The sequence below is a fragment of the Podarcis cretensis genome (assembly GCF_951804945.1).
Source record: "Podarcis cretensis genome assembly, chromosome: 3".
Classification (NCBI taxonomy): domain Eukaryota; kingdom Metazoa; phylum Chordata; class Lepidosauria; order Squamata; family Lacertidae; genus Podarcis; species Podarcis cretensis.
Window position 1 is genome coordinate 122,361,622 of NC_137172.1, and position 21,635 is coordinate 122,383,256.

A 21,635-nucleotide genomic window follows, 5' to 3' on the forward strand; every position below is an offset into this window, starting at 1 on the left:
TTGGTTGGCTGGTGCCTTGTATGCTTTCTCCCAGCAACTCCTGCAGCCAAGCTGGTGCTCTGCTTTCCTTTGGACCACATCAGCGAGACTGAGAGGGGGTCTTGTCTTCTGGGTGGCCCAAGACCGCCATACACACTTCCCAGGCTTGTGTCCCAGGGAGGTCACTTTGGTGCTGCTAACACAATACACTGGTACCTTGCAAGACGAAATTAATTCATTCTGCGAGTTTTTTCGTCTTGCGATTTTTTTCGTCTTGCAAAGCACGGATTTTGGAAAAGCTTCAAAAATCACCAAAGTCTTCAAAAACCTCAAAAAAGGCTACCACACCGCGTGCTATGAGTTGCTCCTCGAAGTCAAGTCACAACTGCACCCCCTGAAAGCACGGTTTCAAGAAAAAGGAAACAAACTTGCAAGACAAAGGAAACAAACTTGCAAGACGTTTTCGTCTTGTGAAGCAAGCCCATAGGGAAATCCGTCTTGTGAAGCAACTCAAAAAACGAAAAACTCTTTCGTCTTGCGAGTTTTTCATCTTACGAGGCATTCGTCTTGCGAGGTACCACTGTAGTTTGACTTTACCCCCAGAGGCACACTCCATTGTCTTGAGACAGATGGATGTCAACAACAATACTGTTGTATTATGATTATAGGAAATTTTCTATAATTATGAATGAAGAAATGTTTTTTTCAAATATTAAAAAATGGCATTAAGAAAACAGCTACCAATGACTGGTTGGTAGCTTCTGTTTATTAAAATGTACGTTAACTCTTTAGAGAATCCATTTCTTTTCGAATTTGGCTAAGAGTAAATTGGTTGAAGTTTGCATTGTAATATATGGAAATTAAATCAATTAATTCATTATGTGTTCAGCTATAAAACATGCAGCCAAATAAAGGCCCTAAGATGGACAAAATATAATTCTGATTACTTTTGTGTTGCTTGTTTAGAAACAGAGAATTTTCATACAGAATTTTATAGTTTCATTGGGCTCAATTGCATAACTGTGTAGTAGTTAAAACATCAGGAGGACATATCATACTGAGCTGCAGATATTAATTTTAGAGACAATTTGTTTTCTTTACCCCATCCCTTTACAAGACAAAACACATATTTTCAACAAACAAGTCAACATGTGTCTCTTTTGGCTGTTTAATGGGCACTACCACATTCACAGCTTCTCTCTCCTTCTCCTGCTCTGTAGCCTTTATTTTCACAGTCTTCATTCTTCTGTCTTCTCATGGGGATGGAAAAGCAACCTATTTCTCTCCCCCCCATTCCTTAAACAGCTAATGCTGCAGGAGTGCTGATCATTATGCAGGTAAAGCCAGAGAGAAGAGGAGAGGAAATCCATGGATAAGCTTCCTCCTAGGATTGTTGTTTTCAGCTTTCACTCAAGATAGGAGCATCCCTCAGTCTTGGGGAGGCCCAGGAGAGCTTCTTGCTGCTCCTTGCACCTGCCAGCTGAAGCCTGTCAAGGTACACAACCTGGTCCCTCCTGTGGGGCCTTCCAGAAATCTCTGCCTTAGCCCAGCAAACTGTCCTTTTCAATCTTGCAAAGCTCCCTGGCCAATTGTCAAGCAATACAGAAAAAGCCTTGCTTGTTCAGCATCAGCTCTAGCTGTAAATAAAGCAGCCTGTAACCCAGATTGTAGTGAAAACAACGAGCAGTGCAGCATGGCTGCTCTAGCAGTCAGCACTGTGTGTGGGGTCCTCTGAGCAAAGTTGCTGTGGCATGTCAAGATGGCTGTGCCGACAGATTAAAAGGCAGTCCCTTCCCCTAAAGCCCACCATGGGCCCACCATTCCTCCTGCTCTTGTCTACTCTGATTGACAACAGCTGGTCAAAGCTTGAGCCTAAGTGTATTTGGGCTGATCATCAATTACAGTACTACCATAGTGGCAAAGGGAGCAAGTTTCCTGGACTTTGCTGCAGGAGCCCCTGGTTTGAGACCCATCTCCTTAAAACTCCATGTTAGGCTCCTGCCTTCTCAGATGGAGTCGGTTGATGAAAGTCTGCTCTGTCTCTTGCACAGTTGCCTGCTCAAGTCCCTGCTGGGGCTTTTACTGCCTACAAGGAAGCGGGGCTGTACCACACTTGTAGAACACACACTTGGCATGCAGAGGGTCCTGAGTTCAATTCTTAACCTCTCCAAATAGAACTGGGAGAAACACTTCTCTGGAATCCTTGAGAGCTGCTGTTGAGCTGGATGGACAAATGACCTGACTCAGCATAAGACAGCTTTCTATGTTCGTTAGTTAAATAGTCTGCCATCTCGCCACACTCTCAGGGCAGGTGCCTCATTGACATGTTGAGAACAAAGTGTGGAAACTTCAGAAACAACAGTTGTCATTCATTGCTAGTAGGAAAAATGTAACTGTTGATCTTTTGTTTTCATCTGCAGTTACAGTAACATGCTGGAACCAAAACCACTTCAAAAATTCAAGGCGGCAACAAGTAAGGTACTTATATCATGATATTACAAAGCATACCTTCTACTAAGGATGTTAGGAGGGTGACATTTGCTGCTTTCCTCCTCCCTGCAGGCAGATTGAGCCCCAGCCTGTCCAACTTTTCTCTTAAGCAGCGTCCTCCATTCTTGGATTTTGCTCTGTCAGGGAAAGGGGAGGGAATGGAAATACAAAGATTCATTGTTATCCTTTCCCATTTTTTCTTACTTAAAATAATTCCTCAAATGAGTATCTAAGAGCTGCATGTTCCCAATTTGCAGTACAAGGCCCTCCTCAGCAGGAATTGATAGGTACTCTCAGCAGTTGGAGCTAGTAAATGAGAAGGATGATGTTGCTGAGGGCTAAATGGCATGTCAAGTGGGGAAGCCATGACTTGATGTTGCTTTCTTTCCCCATAGGAACCATTGTGAGCAGCAATTGAATCAGTGCCATAGTGTACATGAGTGTGCATGTGGCTAACCTTTCCCCACAAATTGATTTCGTGGTGCAGATCACTTAGTGGGGCTTCCAAAAATTTCCTCAACCAAATTTCTCCCCAGATTTTTGGAGTTTTGAATGATCAGGTCTTTTTTTTCCAAAGTGAAACTGACACATTTGATTTTTCTCCCCATTGTTCCTTTTTGATTTTCAGATTTGTACAGCACACTTTGTACACACAGCCTGTTCCTTCAGTTTATTTGTATGCCCTCTCTTCTGCATCACAGATGTGCAAATACTATGTGCATTGATAAAATACATCAACAAAACAAATGTGATATGATAGTACCTACAATTGTAATAGAAGGCTTTTTTTGTGCCGTGTTTGACCAATCTATGACAGCGTATGGGCACACTGGAAAGAAACTTGATGCAGTCATATCAAGATTGTTTTGGGGGCAGTGTGCTTTATAAATCCGTTAATGTGCACTGGTAACAAAAGCCGAAATAATACAAATGAATGAGGAAAAATAGACTGTGGAAAACTGCACATGACCCACATTCCAAATTAAATTTTACAAATGCCTCTACTTAAACTGGATTCAGGAAAAGTGAAATTTGGAGCACAGCAAATCAGAGAAACAAATAAAGCAAGAGAACGAACAGGGGAAATCCTCTCATCTCTAAAACCACTCCTCTGAAAGGGACATTAGGTGGGGAACTGAAAGCATGCAGGTACAATATGAGTAAAAGTTGGGGTTTCTGATGTAACCCCAAGATGTCTCTCTTGACTTCTACTTAGAAAGGGTTATCAAACAAAAAGTAGTGTTACAAAAATAGTCCTGTTCCTCTCACAGATTTATGGGTTTCAGAAGTGACCCCCTGAATGATACTAGTAAAAAGGAAGAAAATGAAGGACTTTGATTCTATTAACAGAGCTTTGCACCAAGAAGAGCAAGAATCTTCCCACCATTCGCCAATTTAATTACTCCATGGCTTTTGCTATTAACTACATCATTTGTTTTGTGTTTAATCTGAGAAAGTCACATTTCTTTGGTCATTTTTTTCATGCAAAGTCATTTTGTTTCAACACTCATGTTTGTAACTCCCCTTCCCCTGTCATCTGGGTCAACAGTGATCACAGAGCTGATTTTGAAGCCTGTTCCTTGTGGCTGCCACTTCATTTCCCCAGAATACCCCAGATCTTATATTGTTCTGTAGGCTTTCTTGCAGGAGGAGCAGCATAAATTAATGGTGGTCACCATTAGGAATGACCATCGTGTGAATCAGCTGTCATTTCTCTCCCAAATATATTGAAGTGATGCATCATCTCAGCCAGGCTTCCTCAAACTCGGCCCTCCAGATGTTTTATGGCCTACAACTCCCATGATCCCTAGCTAGCAGGACCAGTGGTTAGGGATGATGGGAATTGTAGTCTCAAAACATCTGCAGGGCCGAGTTTGAGGAAGCCTGATCTAAGCACTGTGGAGAAAATAAAATGTAGAGTGGCCATTGAAACAATGTGTCTGCAGGAACTATCAGTGAAAAGTTCAAATGGGTCTAAGTGTGGTAACAAAAGCTGAGCCCATTCGTGCCCATTCATTATTTAATGCATTCATTCTGAAACAAATGAAAATTTAACCAAATGAACTCCATTTTATATACATTCCATAGAGATGATGCCTATATTGTTTCTATTTTATTTTTGGACACAAACGTTGTCTAACAGATAAAACCACAGCCAACAATTAAAATGCTACAACAAAAAACTGCTTATGTTTCCTTTATTATTTCTGGTCTTCCTTGTTGAGGCAATCATTTTTTGATGTTGCTGTCAGTCGGAGGGACAGATTCAGATGAAGTAATCACTTCAGGAAACAGATTCCAGAGGAGGCACCATTTCTCTGCCTCTGATCAATCTGTCTCAGTGTTCCCTTTTCCTTGAAGAGCCTGAGGTACATAAAGGTCTGAAGAACTCATCTCTTATAAGCCCAGCCAAGCTGAGCAGGCACAATGACATGCCGTCCAAGGCCCCACTGAGTCCAACTCAAGCGTCCCTATATCTACCCCATGCAGTTGCACACAGCTTTCCCTTACCTTCTCAAAATCCCTCCTAACAGAGAGGCATTGAGGCATTCTGGTGGGGACAAGCGTCTCTTCACTTCTGCGATGGTCACTTTGTATTTGGAAGTGGAGCTGAGTAAAGATAAACGGCCAGGAACTGAGCAAAAGAGGTCTGTGGGATTGACCACACACGTGCCACCTGAAAAGGTATACATGACATGCGTTAGGGGGAGGCTCAGAGCAGGAGTTTTCAGGATGAAATGTTCCTGGAACACATTTGAGGGAAAGTTTTGCTTAATTTGGGAATTATGCCTGAATGGGGGGTGGGAGCACAAGTAAGGTCCGTGGGGCCAAGCACACCAGCCCTGCTGCCAACACCCACCTGTGTGCTTGCTCTGCCTGTTCCATCCCTGACCTTCCTGTCTTGAGTGGGAAAGTAGGGAAGGGAATTCTAAGCACATCTGATTGAACACACTTAGAAGTCTCCTTGGAATAATGCAAGGTTCTCAGTTACAGGGAAGTTTCTAAGCACATTCGGCTAAATGCACTTATAAATCTCCTTTAGACTTTCCATCCCCAAGACTGCTGGGGATGGAACTGACATGCTCAGTGACATGCAATCCTTTTCCATGGGTTGATCATTTTAATGCCTGAATAGGGTTTTTTATGTCTTTCCCAGTTTTGTCCATTTTAAAAGCACAATTTCATAGCAGAACTTGTTATTGTTTTTTTTAAAAAAGTACCTCCAAAACTGTATCAAACAAAGAATTTGCACAACATGTAAGAACTTCAAATAGTTAGTCACAACAGGCTATTTGCAACCAATTACAATGATTTCTTCCCTTTTTATATTTTGGTTCTGGAAGATCTCTTCTTCTTTCAGGAAAATATTTTTTGCATATTTATTTCGGGCTTTTTGTTCTGTGATTTCTTCCCAGAACTGCCACTTGCAACTGTGACCTGACCTCTGGCATGATAGTAATACTTAGGCATCATCACTACTACAGCTGCAATTCTTGGAGTATATCGCTTCAGACAGAGGATTGCACAAATACTGTATATCCTTCCCTGTACATAGACAATTAGATGTCAGGGAGAAGGTTTCTAGCATTCTATTTTTCTATGCATGTATCTCCCCCAATAAAAGCATTCACGCACACTTTCTGCAGTCTGAAGAGGGGCACTCTTACCACAGGAGCTGCTGTTTGTGTAGGCTAAGTTTTGCAGTGGTAAAAATTATTAAAACAGGTTTAAAATGCTATTTGTATTCTATATTAGCATGCTGTAGATGTTTAGATTAATACAAGTGATACACACAGAAGTGGTTTACCAAAGGGTACTTGGGAAGGACGACGACGACGACAATCCAGGTAACTAACATATACCAGTATTTGTATCATGTACATTCTGCTTTTTATTACATTTGTAGAAGTTAACATTATTCTTTGAAGCAGAGTTTATAGCAATTATATTCCATGGATTTACACAAGGCAATGGCACACTTGAAAATATTTGTGATGGTCCCAGAGGAGGCATTCATTAATTGTTGTAGTCCACGCCCTTCCCCTTTTTACATTTTGTTTTCACAATTTCTAAGTCATGATTTCTGTATCTATGCCTAGTGCATTTAAGTGGTTAATCACGATTTCTCCCTATAAAAGCCAGTCCCTCAATATCTCAATCACATTGTGAGGAAAAGCAACAAAATGTAGGATGTGCTGAGAGAAGCAGACCATCCCACTCAATGGCTTGATTTGGGGTGACTCAGATAGAGAACTGGGTGAGGCCTCCATTGCAATGATATCTCCAAGGGCACGTCTTTCCTTTCTCCCATATAAGTGAATGGGGAATGTAAGGTCTGCACACCTGAAGGCAAACCTGCGTTCCCGCACTCACAGTGGGTGCCTCAACCCTCACTAACAGGGATTCCCCGAAAAGCAAAAGGCCCCTCCACACACAAAGTGTCCCTATTCTATTTATGGGCATAGCAATTTGACTGCCTGACTTTATCTATGCCGCTTTCCATATTTTCTGATTTTACCCTGCCTCCTCTGACAGAGGCCACATACGCAGTTTACAAGGAGACAAGCTGCTTCCTTCCTTGCTGCTCAGGGGTCCCAGCAATCTATGGCCAACCCACTCTGTCACTATAATAGGGGCTTCACTAGAAAATATATCTGTGTCTATATCTCTGTCCCTATCTAACTAGTGATTTTATAAATTGCCATTTAGGAAAGAAAACGAGGTCTCAAATTAAACAACCAACAATGAAAGACCAACAAAACACTGAAACTCAGTTATCTTAATAAATGTAAGTATTTTCAAAGGAAAACACAGGCTTCATAACTAGTTGAACTCTTTGTGTGTGTGGGGAGGTTATTTTATTTTTCCAAACTCTCCTCCTGCCAAATTGTACCTTATGCTTTTTCACCTACATATAGCTTTGAATAAATAATAGTCTTCCTGTGCATCCAGATTTCAGTTCAGCAAAATAATGTGTAAATGATGTTAATTATATTGGAAGGTACTATTTATTTCAGCTCTTGATATATTTGCTCGTAGGCAGGTAGAGAATTACCTGCAGCCATAGATCTTTATATTACAATGCAAGAGACAAATTAAGTCTACATTTTACAAACAATGAGGAAGTGCAGCAATGAAATATTAATATTTCTCTTTTACAATCCAACCCATATGTGCACAAACAATTTGTGCTGAATAAATAATTGCTCCTTTAATAAGAAAACATTTTGTTCCCACCTGCTTTATCTTTTTCAGCGCAGGCTTTATCATTCAGCAAAATGCATCGATTCCAGAAAGGCCACAGTAGTCTTCTAAAATGAAACTGACTCAAAAAGCGATGCCTTGTAAAACAACATTGAGCAGAAACAATGGCCAGATCCAAAGAATTGCTAACTTGAGGTGCCCCTTGGGGTTTCAATGTGCCCAGTGGGATTTTTGACATTTTTTCCTGGAGTGACAGGCCCCTGCCTGCCACCGTTTTCAAAAGTGCTTTGCCTTGAGGTATGAGCCACTGCTCTACCACAGGTCCAAATCAGCATTGGGCATGCAGAGCTAGCTGTATTGTTGGATCGTGGCCAATGAGGATAGGGGGGAGAAGGGAAAATGTCGTGGGAATGTAAAAGGCATTACTTATCCAGTGACATAAGGGCAGGATGGTAAATGGAACTTCCCAGTGAACTATAATGAAGATATGAAGCAGGGTCTATCCAAATTATGGCTTAAGCCTGCTGGGCAGGCTTCATGGGAAACCTCAGTGCACCAGCTGCACAGCCCACCCACTGAACAAAGGGAAAGCCTGGCCCTGGAGGAAAGAGCCAGCAGCCAGTTCTTGAGCATCTCCAGGGATGCTGCCCTCAGCTGACTCCTTGGTTCCTCCTCAGCATCCTTGAGACTTGGATGCCCGACTTCTCTTCTGTCACTGTCCTTTGATACTACGCTCTTCCCCACCATTCTTCCCTATCATGCTTAACATGCTTGATAGGAGAAAAATGTTCCCTGGAGGCTTCCCAAAGTTGCCCAGCACTAGGACCAGCCCTGATGAAGTGGGGCAAATTCCCTAACTGCACGTAAGTAGGCAATGCACCATTTTCCAGGATGAAGTGGTAGGCCCACAATACTTTTCTCTCTTCAGGAGAATTGAAGGTGGCATGATAGGAAAACATTTTATTCCACTGTCATGACTGTTCAAGCAGATGTTAGGGTGCCGAACTACAAAAGGGCAAAAACTGCTTTTCAGAATCAGCAATGGGATGGAAAATGTAAGTGACTGCATTATGAGCCATGATGGCCCTATGGTGCCACTCCCAGGAGAAGAAAAACTACCATTTGTCTCTAGTCTGAACACAGCGCACTGAAATGATGTTTTGGAGAAACTTCTGTATTCTGCTAATCCCACTCTTTATAAACAGCATAATATGGATTGAAAAGTTATATTCACATTAATGATTGAATTCCATGCCTCATTTTTCATGCTTTATGACCCGAAACATTCCCAGCTTCAAAAACTCTGGAATATGAGACGATTCTTAAACACACTGTCCCAGTCTCTATCATAGCACCTTAGAGCCAAAGCTTTGATCCACAAACCATGAAGTGACATAAAGCAGTTGCCTTGGGCAGCAGATTCCTGGGGCGATGCCTTTTCCGCACCTCCTGTTTCTATTTATGTACACATTTTGAAACATCAAGTCATCACTAAGCATGGGGTGTGGGTTGGTGGACTTTGTGTGTAATGTGCGAAAACATCCAGAATGGTATATGCCAATTGTCACCACTAAAGGCTGGATTAACTACTATATACTAACAGCTGGAGCCAGAGAAGAACTCTGCTCATGAAATGGGCCTTTTTTGGACTCCCTTTCCATTGCAGCCCCTGATAACTCCAAAAGTCACTCCTGGTGGTCAAGATGAAGGAGGCTGAAGGGGTGGGGTGTTAATGGGATTTGGGGAGGAACTACAGCTTTAGATCTAAGCATAAGAACTCAAACAAAAAGGGCATCCTGCTAGAGCATAATTAGCAAGAAATGTGGGGCAGAAAGCCAGGTTTTATTTAGTCACTGAATTCACCGTCAGATTCTGCATTCCTGTGGCAAATATCTATGCCCTTTCCAGTATTAACTGTCTAGAATTCAAGTCAGTATTTACTGAAGAATGGTTTTTATAGTGACTTCTGGCACTTTGAGTCTTTATGATTGATGTTACTATCCCAAACTGTGAAAGCTAGAACTATCTATTTAAAAATAAATACAAATTAAACCAATGCAGTGTTACCTTGGGTGAAGAACTTAATTCGTTCTGGAGGTCCGTTCTTAACCTGAAACTGTTCTTAACCTGAGGTACCACTTTAGCTAATGGGGCCTCCCGCTGCTGCTGCGCCGCCGGAGCACGATTTCTGTTCTCATCCTGAAGCAAAGTTCTTAACCCGAGGTAATATTTCTGGGTTAGCGGAGTCTGTAACCTGAAGCGTCTGTAACCCAAGGTACTACTGTACTCTCCCATAATGGCATATGATTTCTTGGCCAATGAAAGTTTCAGTCTATACATTTTAAACAAGAAAAAGAATCACTCCATGAAGGAGCCAACCAACTATCTGCCATATACTTCAGTTCTTGTCAAAGAAAACACCTGGGAAGCAGACTTTCAACTTTTATCCTAAAATCCTAGCTGGATTCAAAATTAGATCTCATTGACCTAGATGGGTTTTCTTTCATGACAACTGGACTTCACAACTATCCTATGCTAGCTTCACGGAAACAAGTCTCATTGTGCTCAGTGGGATTTACACCCAGGAAAGTGTGGAAAGGATTGCAATCTTTTTTTTTTTTTAAAAAAGGTGTTTCTAAAATATTTTAGAGCAAGCTTTGGCATAACACAAGGAAGAATTTGATGAAATGTGATGTCTAGGCTTCCAAGCAGGGCTGTCTTTACCCAGGGGTGCAAGGGGTGCAGAGCACCCAGGCACCACATTTGGGGGGGGGGCGTCAAATGTATACCTACTGTTTTCTGGTCCCTCTCGATCAGCGGCAGTGAAAAGCAAAGGATCAAAAGTCCCCGCCCCGCTCTTCCATCGTTCTGTTACTCAGCAGCATCAAATATCCCCGACGAGTCAGGAAACAAAAGCAGTTTTTTTCACTACATCATTGTTACAGGTGAGCGATTCCCGCTCCCCCCAAAAAACTCCACAACTTTGAGTTCACCCCCCTAAAAAAGGTCAACAACTTTGGCTTTCCCCCTCCCCAAAAAAGCTCAATAAAAGTTAATTTGGGGACGGCTAAACTAAATTTGGGGGTGCTGGACAGATCTTTGCACTCCTGTGGCCCATGTGCTAAAGACGGCCCTGCTTGCAAGCCTATGCACATGTACTTGGGACTAGCCCTCACAAATCTGTGAGGTCCCTTTCGGAGCAGAGGTGGATTTAGGAGAGCGCGGCTGGTTCTGCAGCACTGGGCACAGAGCCTTGGGGGTGATGGAGGAAGCGCCACAACTGTGATTTAGAATGGAGTGTGAGAGGAAGGGGGTGCACCACATTTTGCTGTTGTGCAGGGTGCTGCTGATTTTGAGACCCCAAGTTCCACCACTGTTCATCCAGCCTGCATATCCTCGGATAGCAGCAGTACAGTAAAAGATGGAATAAATCAATCCCTTCTTTGGGACAAGGTGGGACACAGTGCAGTGAGTGGAGGAGGAGGCATGAATCATGGAGCTGTTTATACAGTGGTACCTCAGGTTAAGTACTTAACTCGTTTCAGAGGTCCGTACTTAACCTGAAACTGTTCTTAACCTGAAGCACCACTTTAGCTAATGGGGCCTCCCGCTGCTGCCGCGCCGCTGGAGCACAGTTTCTGTTTTCATCCTGAAGCAAAGTTCTTAACCTGAAGCACTATTTCTGGGTTAGCGGAGTCTGTAACCTGAAGCGTATGTAACATGAAGCATATGTAACCTGAGGTACCACTGTAATAAGGAATAGTACAGAGAGAGTGAAGGAAGAACAACCTTTTTTTCTAAACTAAAAAGATAAATCTCTTTAGCTTTTCTTTCTAAGGAAGATAATGCTATGGTCAATTCAGTTGCCTTTTGCTGTACTATAATATACTTTTTGAGATTGGGTGACCTTGAATACAAACAACATTCTAAATTATCACCATAACATGTGCCAACATTACAGCCCTGCTTTGTTGTATCATTGGGAAGTATTTATGTGCTGGTACAGCAAACTGCATAATAACTGCTAACCTGGCCCACAATAAAGAGGTCTTTTCTTGGTGTGCCCAAAAGTTTATATAGGCTTCAAAAACCAACACCTTTCTTGGAATGACAAACATATTGACCAACATTTTTATATATATATAAGCACTTTCCACCTACCAGGCGCTGTAAGTATCTCACAGATATAGAATCATAGAATTGCAGAGTTGGAAGGGATCCTGAGGGTCATCTAGCCCACCCCCCGCAATGCAGGAATCTCAACTAAAGCATCCATAACAGATGGATGCTTTAAAACCTCCAAAGAAAGAGAGTCCATAACCTCCTAAGGGAGTCCATTCCACGGTCTAACAGCTCTTACTGACAGAAAGTTCTCCCCAGTGTTTAGTCGGAATCTCCTTTCTTGCAACTTGACTCCACTGGTTCTGTTCCTACCCTCTGGAGCAGCAGAAAACAAGCTTGTTCCACCCTCCATAACTGCAAATAACACAGAAATAAGGGGAAGGTTCAGGCTAATTAAGATTGGGCTGCTATTTGGAAGTTCTATTGAAAACATTGTGCCACAGAATACAAGAGGAATACATGGGCATAGCCAGGGTTAGATTTTAGGGGGGGGGCATGCTTTATATTGGATGAGGCAGAACTGAGATATCTGTGATGCAATTGGTCAGTTAGTTAAGTTTTTCTATTTATTTACTTGATGGGGGGGGGACAGCTGCCCCCCAGCACCCCCTGGCTACATTCACATGTGGAAGGTGCCTTACACCAAATTAGGAGGTGTGCCCACCTAGCTAGCAGTTGCCCAGGTCCCAGGCAGAGGTCATTTCACATCAGCTTCTACCTGAGCCTTTCAATCTAAGATGCCTGTCAGGATAGACAGTGCCTGGCTAGATGGAGAAATACACCGTCCATTCGTATGGATTTTCAAGGGTAAGGGTTTTTTGTTTTTTTAAGCATTTAGGGGGTTAGGAATGGTAGAAAAATTGCCACCTGAAACAGTGTTGTTGTTGGTTTTTTTTTTTTAAAAAAACCTCTGTTTCTCATTCCATTGTCACAATATCCATGCATTCTACTCATCTATGATTAAACTTCCATGCAGATCTGGCTGAAAACATCATGCTGCCTATTCCACCATCCAAATCTGTCCCCCTGCAGAGGACGGTGGAAATCATAGGAGCAGTTCCCATTCTGTGCATTTAATTTTTATTTTATTTTTACAAAACTGTGAGTTCAGCTTAAGGATATGTGTGTGGGGGGGTTCTCTATCCAATTCCCTTATTTTCTGAGGGCTTGCTCTGCTTTGATGGTGCCACTCCTCCAAAATTCCAGTTTAACTAGGAGAATTTTAAAAACCTTTTGCTGGGACTGGAAAACGCACAATTTGCCAACACTTTCAGTTCCTACAGTTCATGGTCATGGTCTTCCCCATCTACTTTAGAAATACAGTATACACATGTCTGTGTAGAAAACATTGCAGAAAAGCAACCCTGAAGTTGTCATTCCATGATTGTATCGAGATTCTTTTTGTGCAATGTTTCACTGGTGTGCACAAATGTGCTCCTTTCCATTAGTAAAAGATTGCACAAAGGAAAATCAATACAACTGTGTGTATAATTCTATCAATGCAATTAATTAATGCACACACACACATGCATACATTGGTAACGCAGGACAGAGTGAAAACATGAAGGAACTTAAGCAAATCATGGACCAACAGCACTGTATAGAAAATTTGGGAACAAAATATTGGAGGAATGGAGGACTCTGAATGCATTGATTCTCTTTCAAAACACAAGCCTGCACAATTTATAAAGAATGCCAAGAAAATTCAGAGGAGGATTATTTTGGAAGCACCTCTAATTCAAGCACATGAGTGATCAGCCATGTCTCCACACCACAAGACAAAGACCAAATAAAATGCATATTTGCTGCCATGTAACATGAAGCAGCGCATAGAGTGAAGAAGCATGCTTAATTCCACCACCTTTAGGACCGAAATAAAGTTAGCATAGCCTCAGTATTTCAGTTGGAGTGCAATAAATCTCTAGCACTTTATAACCTCTCATTACAGAATTGATCTGAGTTGCATTAGTTTTGTAGAAACCAAGTAACAGCTCTGTCATAAACACATTCCTTAAAACACAAATTCCCAAAGTCCTTCATTCCACACAATTGGTGTAATCTTGAAAAAGTTACCTACACCTCAGTCTTATGGAAACCACAGCCCCTTGCCTATGATGGGGTGGGGGTGGGGAAAGAAGGACTCTCCAGTAAGCAAGGTTTACTTTGGAGTAAACTTTGATGCTTGTCTGTGTATTTCATCTCCCTAGGTAAGTAGGATTTAGCACGCCCAACTTCCTCTGGATTTCCCCCATGCAGTGGGACTTGTAGAAATTTCGTTGGGGACTGCAGTCTATTCTTACTTGGCCAGAGAAAGCAACACAGCCCACCCAACCTGTTACATCTAAACGTTTGGGATGAGGCGGGTTTACATCCCTGCTTGGGAAGGCGCTTATTGGAGCCTACCGTGAGCCTAACCCAAGAGAAGACCGATTCAACGCAGGCTGCCAGCATTTGGGAGCAATCCCCCAAAACACAGCGGGGCTTTCTCCAAGGAAGGCATGCAAAGGATCGGGCTCTGCTCCCATGGTGAGCAACGCAAGGGGATTGCTGCGACGTACTTCTGAACCGAAGAGGCTTCCGAACGCTTGAGCACAGCGATGGAAGTGAATGGGGGAAATGGCTCGAAATCCTAATACAGTACTCCCTCGTTTGGAGCGGGATTTCCCAAGACGTTCCCGTGACCCGCGAGTCCCAAGCCCAGGCAACTGTTGAGATACTCGGCTGCTAATCTTTCAGCCAAGCCAAGCAACGCTCCCCACGCCCCGCAAGCTGCACCCTCTTAAAACCCAGCCGCGCTTATTCCAGCCGCTCCCTCCTCCGCCTGGGCGCGTTTCTTGCGGCCTCCTTCATGAACCAGTTAGGCTTTTCCCCACACCCCGCCTCACGTCTATCCTTTCCTGCCCCCCCTTCCTCTCTTTTTATTGTTGTGACTCCATTTGAAACCAGCTCGGCTGGAACTATTAATTAAACAAGCGCATTAGGGCTTTTAAATGGGACTCAATTTGCTTCCTGGAAAAAAAAAGAGAGAGAAAAGAGACAGCAGCGTTAATGACAATACATTAAGGGCAAATTATACGTATTATGGGATTATCAAGATTTGGCCAGATAAGAGCTAAAGAGTGGGGAGGGAATTGGAATCTAAGGGGGCCGACAGAGAACGGCTGGCGAAGCAAGCCAGCCTCGCCCGGTCTCCTCAGGTTGCTTTCTCAGAGACCGGGACACTAGCTCAGCACAGTTACGCGCGCCTAAACCCCGCGGATGCGCAACGGGTGGTGGTGGGTGTCGGAGGTGTTATAATAATTCTAAGGTGTCATAAATAAAATGAATCTTCATAAGTGCACAAGGTAAACACAAACACATGATAAAAAACCACATGTCTGAAATAGTATAGGAAAGAAATCCAGAAGCCATCTGGACTCTTAATGACCCATATATTTCCTCTGCAGAAGGAAGTATATTGGAAAAAACCTCTCCCAGTAGTTCTTTTCGCTTACAAATCTAGTGAAAAGAGAATATTTTGTGAATGAATAGGGGAGGTCTTGGGACAATGGTTTCAGGAACTAGCGTATTTACCATTTAAAAGATGGCCCAGACTGGCCGAGGTGGGGCGATCAGGAAACAATATCAGGTATCTTGACAAACAGGAGACAAGCCACACTCCCAAATTTCTGTTGTAGACCGCCTCTTTCTGAGATGCATGTGTGATGCTTCTGGTGGTCTTTAGGCAATTTCTAAGTGTTTAAACACACCTTTGTCCGGGGTCCTCCTCTTCTCTGACCGATCATGGACTTAGGAGACACTGAAACCCCTTCATGTTGAGCTGTAAAAGCCAAGACCATTCCACCCACCCCCGTAAAACAGGGTTCTCAGTTGTGCCCTGCATTCCGCAGAGACTCCACGCCGGCTTGGGGAAAACGTCCGTGGGGCTTCCTTACTAAGGGTTTTAGGGGGTTGAAATGGAGGGAGCAGAAATTAATATTATTTGTTTTTACTTCAATATTTAAAGATGGAAAGAAAGGCGGTTGAGGACTAGAGCTAGGCGTAACTTGGAGTCGAGAAGAGAGAAGGACTCAGGGAGAGGACTATGAGACAGAAGAGGCCTGTGGTGGATCAGGTCTAACAGAGCACATCCTTTCAAAAAGATTAACCTCTTGGACATGTTTCTGCTGGAATATGTACTGTTGTAAAATGTGTACACATTTTTTAAACCCACTCCCACATTAAAAACAATAGTCAAATAGAATTCAACAGAACAGCTATAGTGAAGCAAAAATAGACAACAGAATGTGGGTGTAGGACTCTCGCGTTGGACACCTTGCGCCCATAGGAGCCAACATCTGGGGCCCAGGAACCTTCGGCCCCCTCCAATAAAATATTGGATGGGGCCATACCCCCCAATAATAATAATAATAATGGGCAATGCCATTCAAATAGTGTCTTGTGGTTGATTATTGGGGGGGGGCTTACCAGCCCCCCAATAGTTTATTTATGTTGGCACCCCTGCTTTCGCCCTCGGAAGAGGGATCGGATCAGCTGGATTTATTTCCCAGTAAATATGCCTACGATCCACTCAACCTCACCTCATCCCTAACCTTGCCGGGTGGTTTAGGCCAGGGGTGTCCAAACGTTTTTCAAAGAGGGTCAGATTTGATGAAATGAACATGCCTGAGGGCCGACCAAAGTTGTTGACCTTTTTTTAGAACCACAAAGGGAGAACTGCCTGTGGGGGACGAATTAAACCGACCGGCGGCCGGATTAGGCCCCCCAAACTTTGGACTTTGGACATGCCTGGTTTAGGCAAACTGGTGGTTTAGCCATTCCTTCCAGTTTAGGTATGGGACGTAGTAACGCTGGCCTGCCTCACAGGTTTGTTGTGAAACGATTGCTGAGCTAAATGTGGCTAATGCTTTTGTGAGTACTCGAGAAAAACGCTGTGGTGCTAAAGTCACAAACCAGCCGGAGTCAAGCATTTTAAGCCACTGATTCGAATAAAATAGTTAAGCACATGTTTTGTTGTTGAAATTAATTTAACGAAGTCCGATCTTCTGGATATCAGCTTGGAAGTGAGCCTTACTGCCAAGTAAATGCAAAAGGGTCGCGTAGGATTGAATTCTATATGTAATTCTTTCACAGAATAGCCGTATGGATATGATAGACAGGTCTTATCTTTCCCCGTGCCGATATGGAGAATATTCTGCGAGATATACTAACAAAGTCCCTTTAGGTTTTACCTTCTGTTTAGGAGTTTACAGTAAAACAAACGGTGGCTCGTCTTTCCCATCTGGTTTCTCTGCCTAATTCCCTATTCTCTACACCCAGTATGAACAGGGTCTTTTCTAACACGACATATGCGTCGTGATATATTCTGCCAGAATGTACCATAAATGCAAAACTTGGAGCTATCCTTAAAAAGGAAGAAAGAAAGAGATTGTTTGGTCTTAGATATTTGCCCCCTAGAGCTTCACTCCACCCCTTAATAAAAACTCTCTCCACCCCTCTCCCCCCGCATCCAATGAATGAGTCATTAGGCTGCAGTTTCATCATTAAGTGCCTCAAATTAAAATTGCAGATCAAAGGACCACGATCAAACCCCGGATTGCAAGGGATAGGCAGCGCCTTAAGTAAACACATAAAAGGCAGAAGGCAGAGAAGGGGGACGTCTATCCAGGCTCTCTATTGGTTAGGCTGGTTTTTTGGTGACTGATGCTCAGACTTTTAAGAGCCTTTCTATTTTTTATTTATTTTTTTAATCAAATAAGATCTGACAATGTTTCTAGCTTCGCATTAATGCCTCAGCCTTCTCATGTCAGTCACCTCTAAGCGATTTGACAAACTCAAGATCTCTTAAAACGGGAAGAGTTCAGATCATATTAATTCCCCAAAAATGTTTTGATTCAAAGTAGTTTGTATTTTACGTTGCCAAGGGCAATCGAGAAAGAGTGTGCCGATAGCCCGGGCCTTCTTTTTCTCTTCATGGCCCAGAGGCGATAGCAGTATTTAAGCTTCTGAAATTAGCCTGGGGCAGGGAAAGATGGATGATCACAAAGCGAAACAAGAGCCGCTCCCCCCTTTCTCCTTTTTTTTTTTTTTTGAGTTTGCCATTTCATAAAACGACACAGGAGGGCCAAGTGTCACCGTGTTGTCTTTTTTTTTTTAAAAAAAGGACTCCAAAATATTTAGTGCTGAAGCCACCAGGCTATCCCTCTTATTTACTCGTTCCAAGGTAGGCAAGCAAAACATACGAGACTCTTAAAAAAGAAAAAAAAAGCAGGTTCCAGGCTGATAATTGTCGTTTAGAGAGGAATTCCTAAAACAGAAAACTGATTTCTAAGAAACTATAAAAAAGAGGGGAGGAAAACTGGGCGTGACGGCGGGGAGTGTAAAAGATGTTTCTTTCTGCCGCCATCCTCAGCAATGATTAAAAATTGCAGACTACTCTTGTAAATAGAAGGTTTGCATCTTCGGGAGAGATTTCTTTTGAAAGGGCCGATCTGAATATTCAACTTTTAAGGCAAAGCTGCACTCGTCTGTATGTACAACATTAATATGATCTCTGCAGAATTTGGGCCCTCAGAAAGATTACCATATCAAAGCAGGCGCCTGCGGCTAGAGAAGCTATCGATACGCTCGCAGTAGGTAAAGTAAAGATTATTGGTTGTGATGGTGCGAGGAGCGGAGCTCCGGGCAAAATCCTGCACACCATTAACTGGAAGTGATAGCGGTGGGAGCTCGGCCACCGAATCGGGGGCAAATATTGGCTCTGGCTTGTAATTAGCTCGCCAACACCTCAGTCCTGCAGCCCCGACCTCCTCCCGCCCCCCTCACCGCCACCGCCCAAACCCACACAAAAGAAAAGGCCCCTTCCTGCCCGGGTCTCATTAAAAAGCAAACACTCCACATCAGGGCACCTCCAATGTCTCAGCTGGGACAGGCCTAGTCGGAGGAGGAGGAGGAGGCAGGCAAGAGACTGCATTTTGAGCAGACGGGGGTGGGCGGGCTTGGGCCGAGGACTTTGTTGGAAGCGGGGGGGGGGAGTAGGGGCACTTGGTTATTTTTCGAATTACAATTGGGCAATCTTGGCTGTAGGGCCAGAAGGCCCGGTTTGAAATGTACATGGATTTCCCCACTTTCTTTCTGTTCTATACCTTCTATAGTCCTTACCAGTTTTCCTCACCTGTTTAGTAAACAGTATTAGTATTTTGGAGTCGTCCTTTCAACTCGATCATTTTCCTCTATATTGAAATTAAAGGGTGTTTTTTAATGTCTTTATGGAGTTAGTTTTTCCTTCCTCTTTCCTCCTGCTTCTTCCCAAAGTGAAATCTTTTCTCTCTCCCCCCCCTCGAATCCCCTCCCTCTCTTCTTAAAGCCGCTTCCCCCCTCAGATAATGACACCAAACGCTTAAAATATGAGGGGAGCCCGGCTTCATATATTTGCATCGATGCAGCGAGAGAGAGAAAAAAGAAAGGGCCCCGCTGATTTATGCGGAAGGTTTCACAGCGCTCGGGATCCGAGTGCCTTGATGACTGCTAACACTTTTTCCCTAAGACTCACATGACAAAATATTTATTATGTATTTCGAGGACTCATTTGAAACGTATAGGTTCGTCTTTGATATTTGTCCCTGATTTCACAAGAGGCGTTGCGCGGAGGGCGGGGGGATGGGGGCTCAAGGTGTCGGAGCCATTCAGCTCTTAAGATGAGTAGAGAAACAGCCTCCTTGCATTTTCATGCTGGATTTCACCATCAGCCTTTAAATCCTTGAATGACTCGGTCGCCTTTTGAAAAACGGAACGGTAAGGAGGGAGAGAGCAGCCTTGCTTAACTACAATCAGTCGCTCAGGTAATTGGAAGCTCCTTGCCAAGAGAGAGCTGGAGACGGCATCAACTCGATAAGAAGGACTCGAGAGGAAAAACCTCCTTCAGATGGGAGATTAGAGTCCAGTCAAGCAGTTACAGACACAGCACCTCAGTTGATGGGGATTCAGCATTTGCCCGTTTCTCCCGTCAGGATCCAGCCCAAAGAAGCAAGCGCACTTGCTCATAATGAATATGAACCAAAATACAAGAAACCAACATGCAACTCTCTCCCCACCTCTGGCGCTAAGGAAGGTGGAGATGATTGAATGAGAATGCATAACATATTGTCAAAACATTCCATATGGATTACTCCAGAGAAATAGACCCTTGCTCTTTTTCCAGTATGCAAGCAACAAATGTAACTTTTTAAAAAGAAAAGTGTCACCCCTAGCTCTATTTATATTTCTTAAACCACACAATAATACCGCACATTAAGACGATTCTAAAAATCAGAAAGCACAGCCTTGTGTAAAGGGTGAGGGGAAACAACCGATTTACAATCCATTGAAACGGGGAAAAAATAGATTTGGGGCCATTTATAGTTGATATTACAGTTTACGTTTCTGCAGACCTTGATCAAAGTGTTAACAATAATATAAAATGAATCCATTCGTTTGTTTAGAAAAAAATGACGTGGCTTTCACAGATGCCCAGTTCCTAGAAGAATTGTAACCCTCAACATTCAGAAGGGTTTTGGAGTGGGACTGTTATAAAGTAGCCGCAGGCGCTCAACGGTCAAGCTTCCTCGCTGTTAGGAAAACTCACCGCCAAGGAGCTGTCCATTTCAGCACCAGAAGTATCCCTGCCACCGCCTCCTTTCCCGCACCTTTAGAATATCTGCAGTCCGACAGGATTCAAAAGACATTTCACCACTAGCGTGTTGCTGTGCGCTCTTTCCATAGTTTTATGCGTCAAATAAGTTGTAATGACCTTATTACTATTTCAGTAACTTTAACCAAGACGGAAGAAAATTTCCCCTTGCTCATTTTGGTTTACTCTTCCTCCAAATGACAACAAATAAAATAAACAAAACTATCTGAAAAACGTAAATTACAGTTGAAGCAATCCTGTTGGAATCAGCCTATATTACAACACGTGGCCCAAATGGGCTAAGAAGCGCTCAGCGTAAGCACAGGATGGTTTCAATAGTTTCATCTTGTCTCCCTGTCATCGGTGATATATGGGGAAAACCCCATTTAACTTCCTCCCTTCATTAATTTGTTCACATTTCGGGAAAAGATGTTTTTTCCCGTTTTCAGATGTAATCTTTGAATAAATTCTGTTCTCTGACATTTTTATTATCCTTCATTCTGATCAGATCGGTAACATATTGGCCTCACTATAGAGCCTTCTGCCTAAAATACTTGCGATTCACGCAACTTAATGAACTGACCCACCCCACCCCCTTTCATTCACCCAGTGCATTTACAGTGCACTCCTATACATGACTACTCAGGAGTAAACCTCATTGAATTCACCGGTTGCCGTAGGATCCAAATGTGAGCTTATGGCTGGTGCTACTCCCCGCCCTGCAAAAGCCAGTAATTCGGGTTTCTGATACAGAGTAGGCTAGAAGACCACATCCTGATTTTTACAAAAGCTACGCTTCGGTTTTAAAACTTCCATCGCAAATTGTCATTGAAGCTCTACTTGTGTAAATAGTACCAGCAGCATACTGAGTGGAAAAGTTTACAAAACACACGTGCGCGCACAAAATGAAATGGGAAACGCAGATGGCAAAAACAACATCGCAAGATCATCCCAAGTAGAAAGCATAGCGGGATGGGGCGGGGGTCGTCTTTCATTTCCTAGAGCTGCACACTAAACATGATGGCAACGTTTCCTTAACGCCTCTTCTGTTTCTATTGGGGTGGGGGCAATTACATGGATATAAAAGGCACCCAGAACCCGGTCACAAACTCCGCTATTTGTTTGGAAGTTGGCCCTAGTGGTTACTACACAATTTTAAGGCTTTCTGTTG

General features: G+C 43.2%; 1 protein-coding gene and 1 long non-coding RNA gene across 3 annotated transcripts in view; both read right to left on the minus strand.

The window, feature by feature from the left end:
- Positions 1-21,635, minus strand: part of LOC307212742 — a 580,424-nt gene that overhangs the window by 159,176 nt on the left and 399,613 nt on the right. The gene's annotated exons all lie outside the window — the stretch shown is intronic.
- TFAP2D (transcription factor AP-2 delta) overlaps positions 1-21,635 on the minus strand; it is a 39,311-nt gene that overhangs the window by 12,749 nt on the left and 4,927 nt on the right. For both annotated transcript variants that reach the window (XM_079969965.1, XM_079969964.1), the window contains 2 exons: positions 4,981-5,146; positions 2,488-2,606 (listed from right to left, as the gene is read on the minus strand). In XM_079969965.1, coding sequence (XP_079826091.1) covers positions 2,488-2,606; positions 4,981-5,146 — 285 coding nt within the window. The remainder of the gene's footprint in view (positions 1-2,487; positions 2,607-4,980; positions 5,147-21,635) is intronic.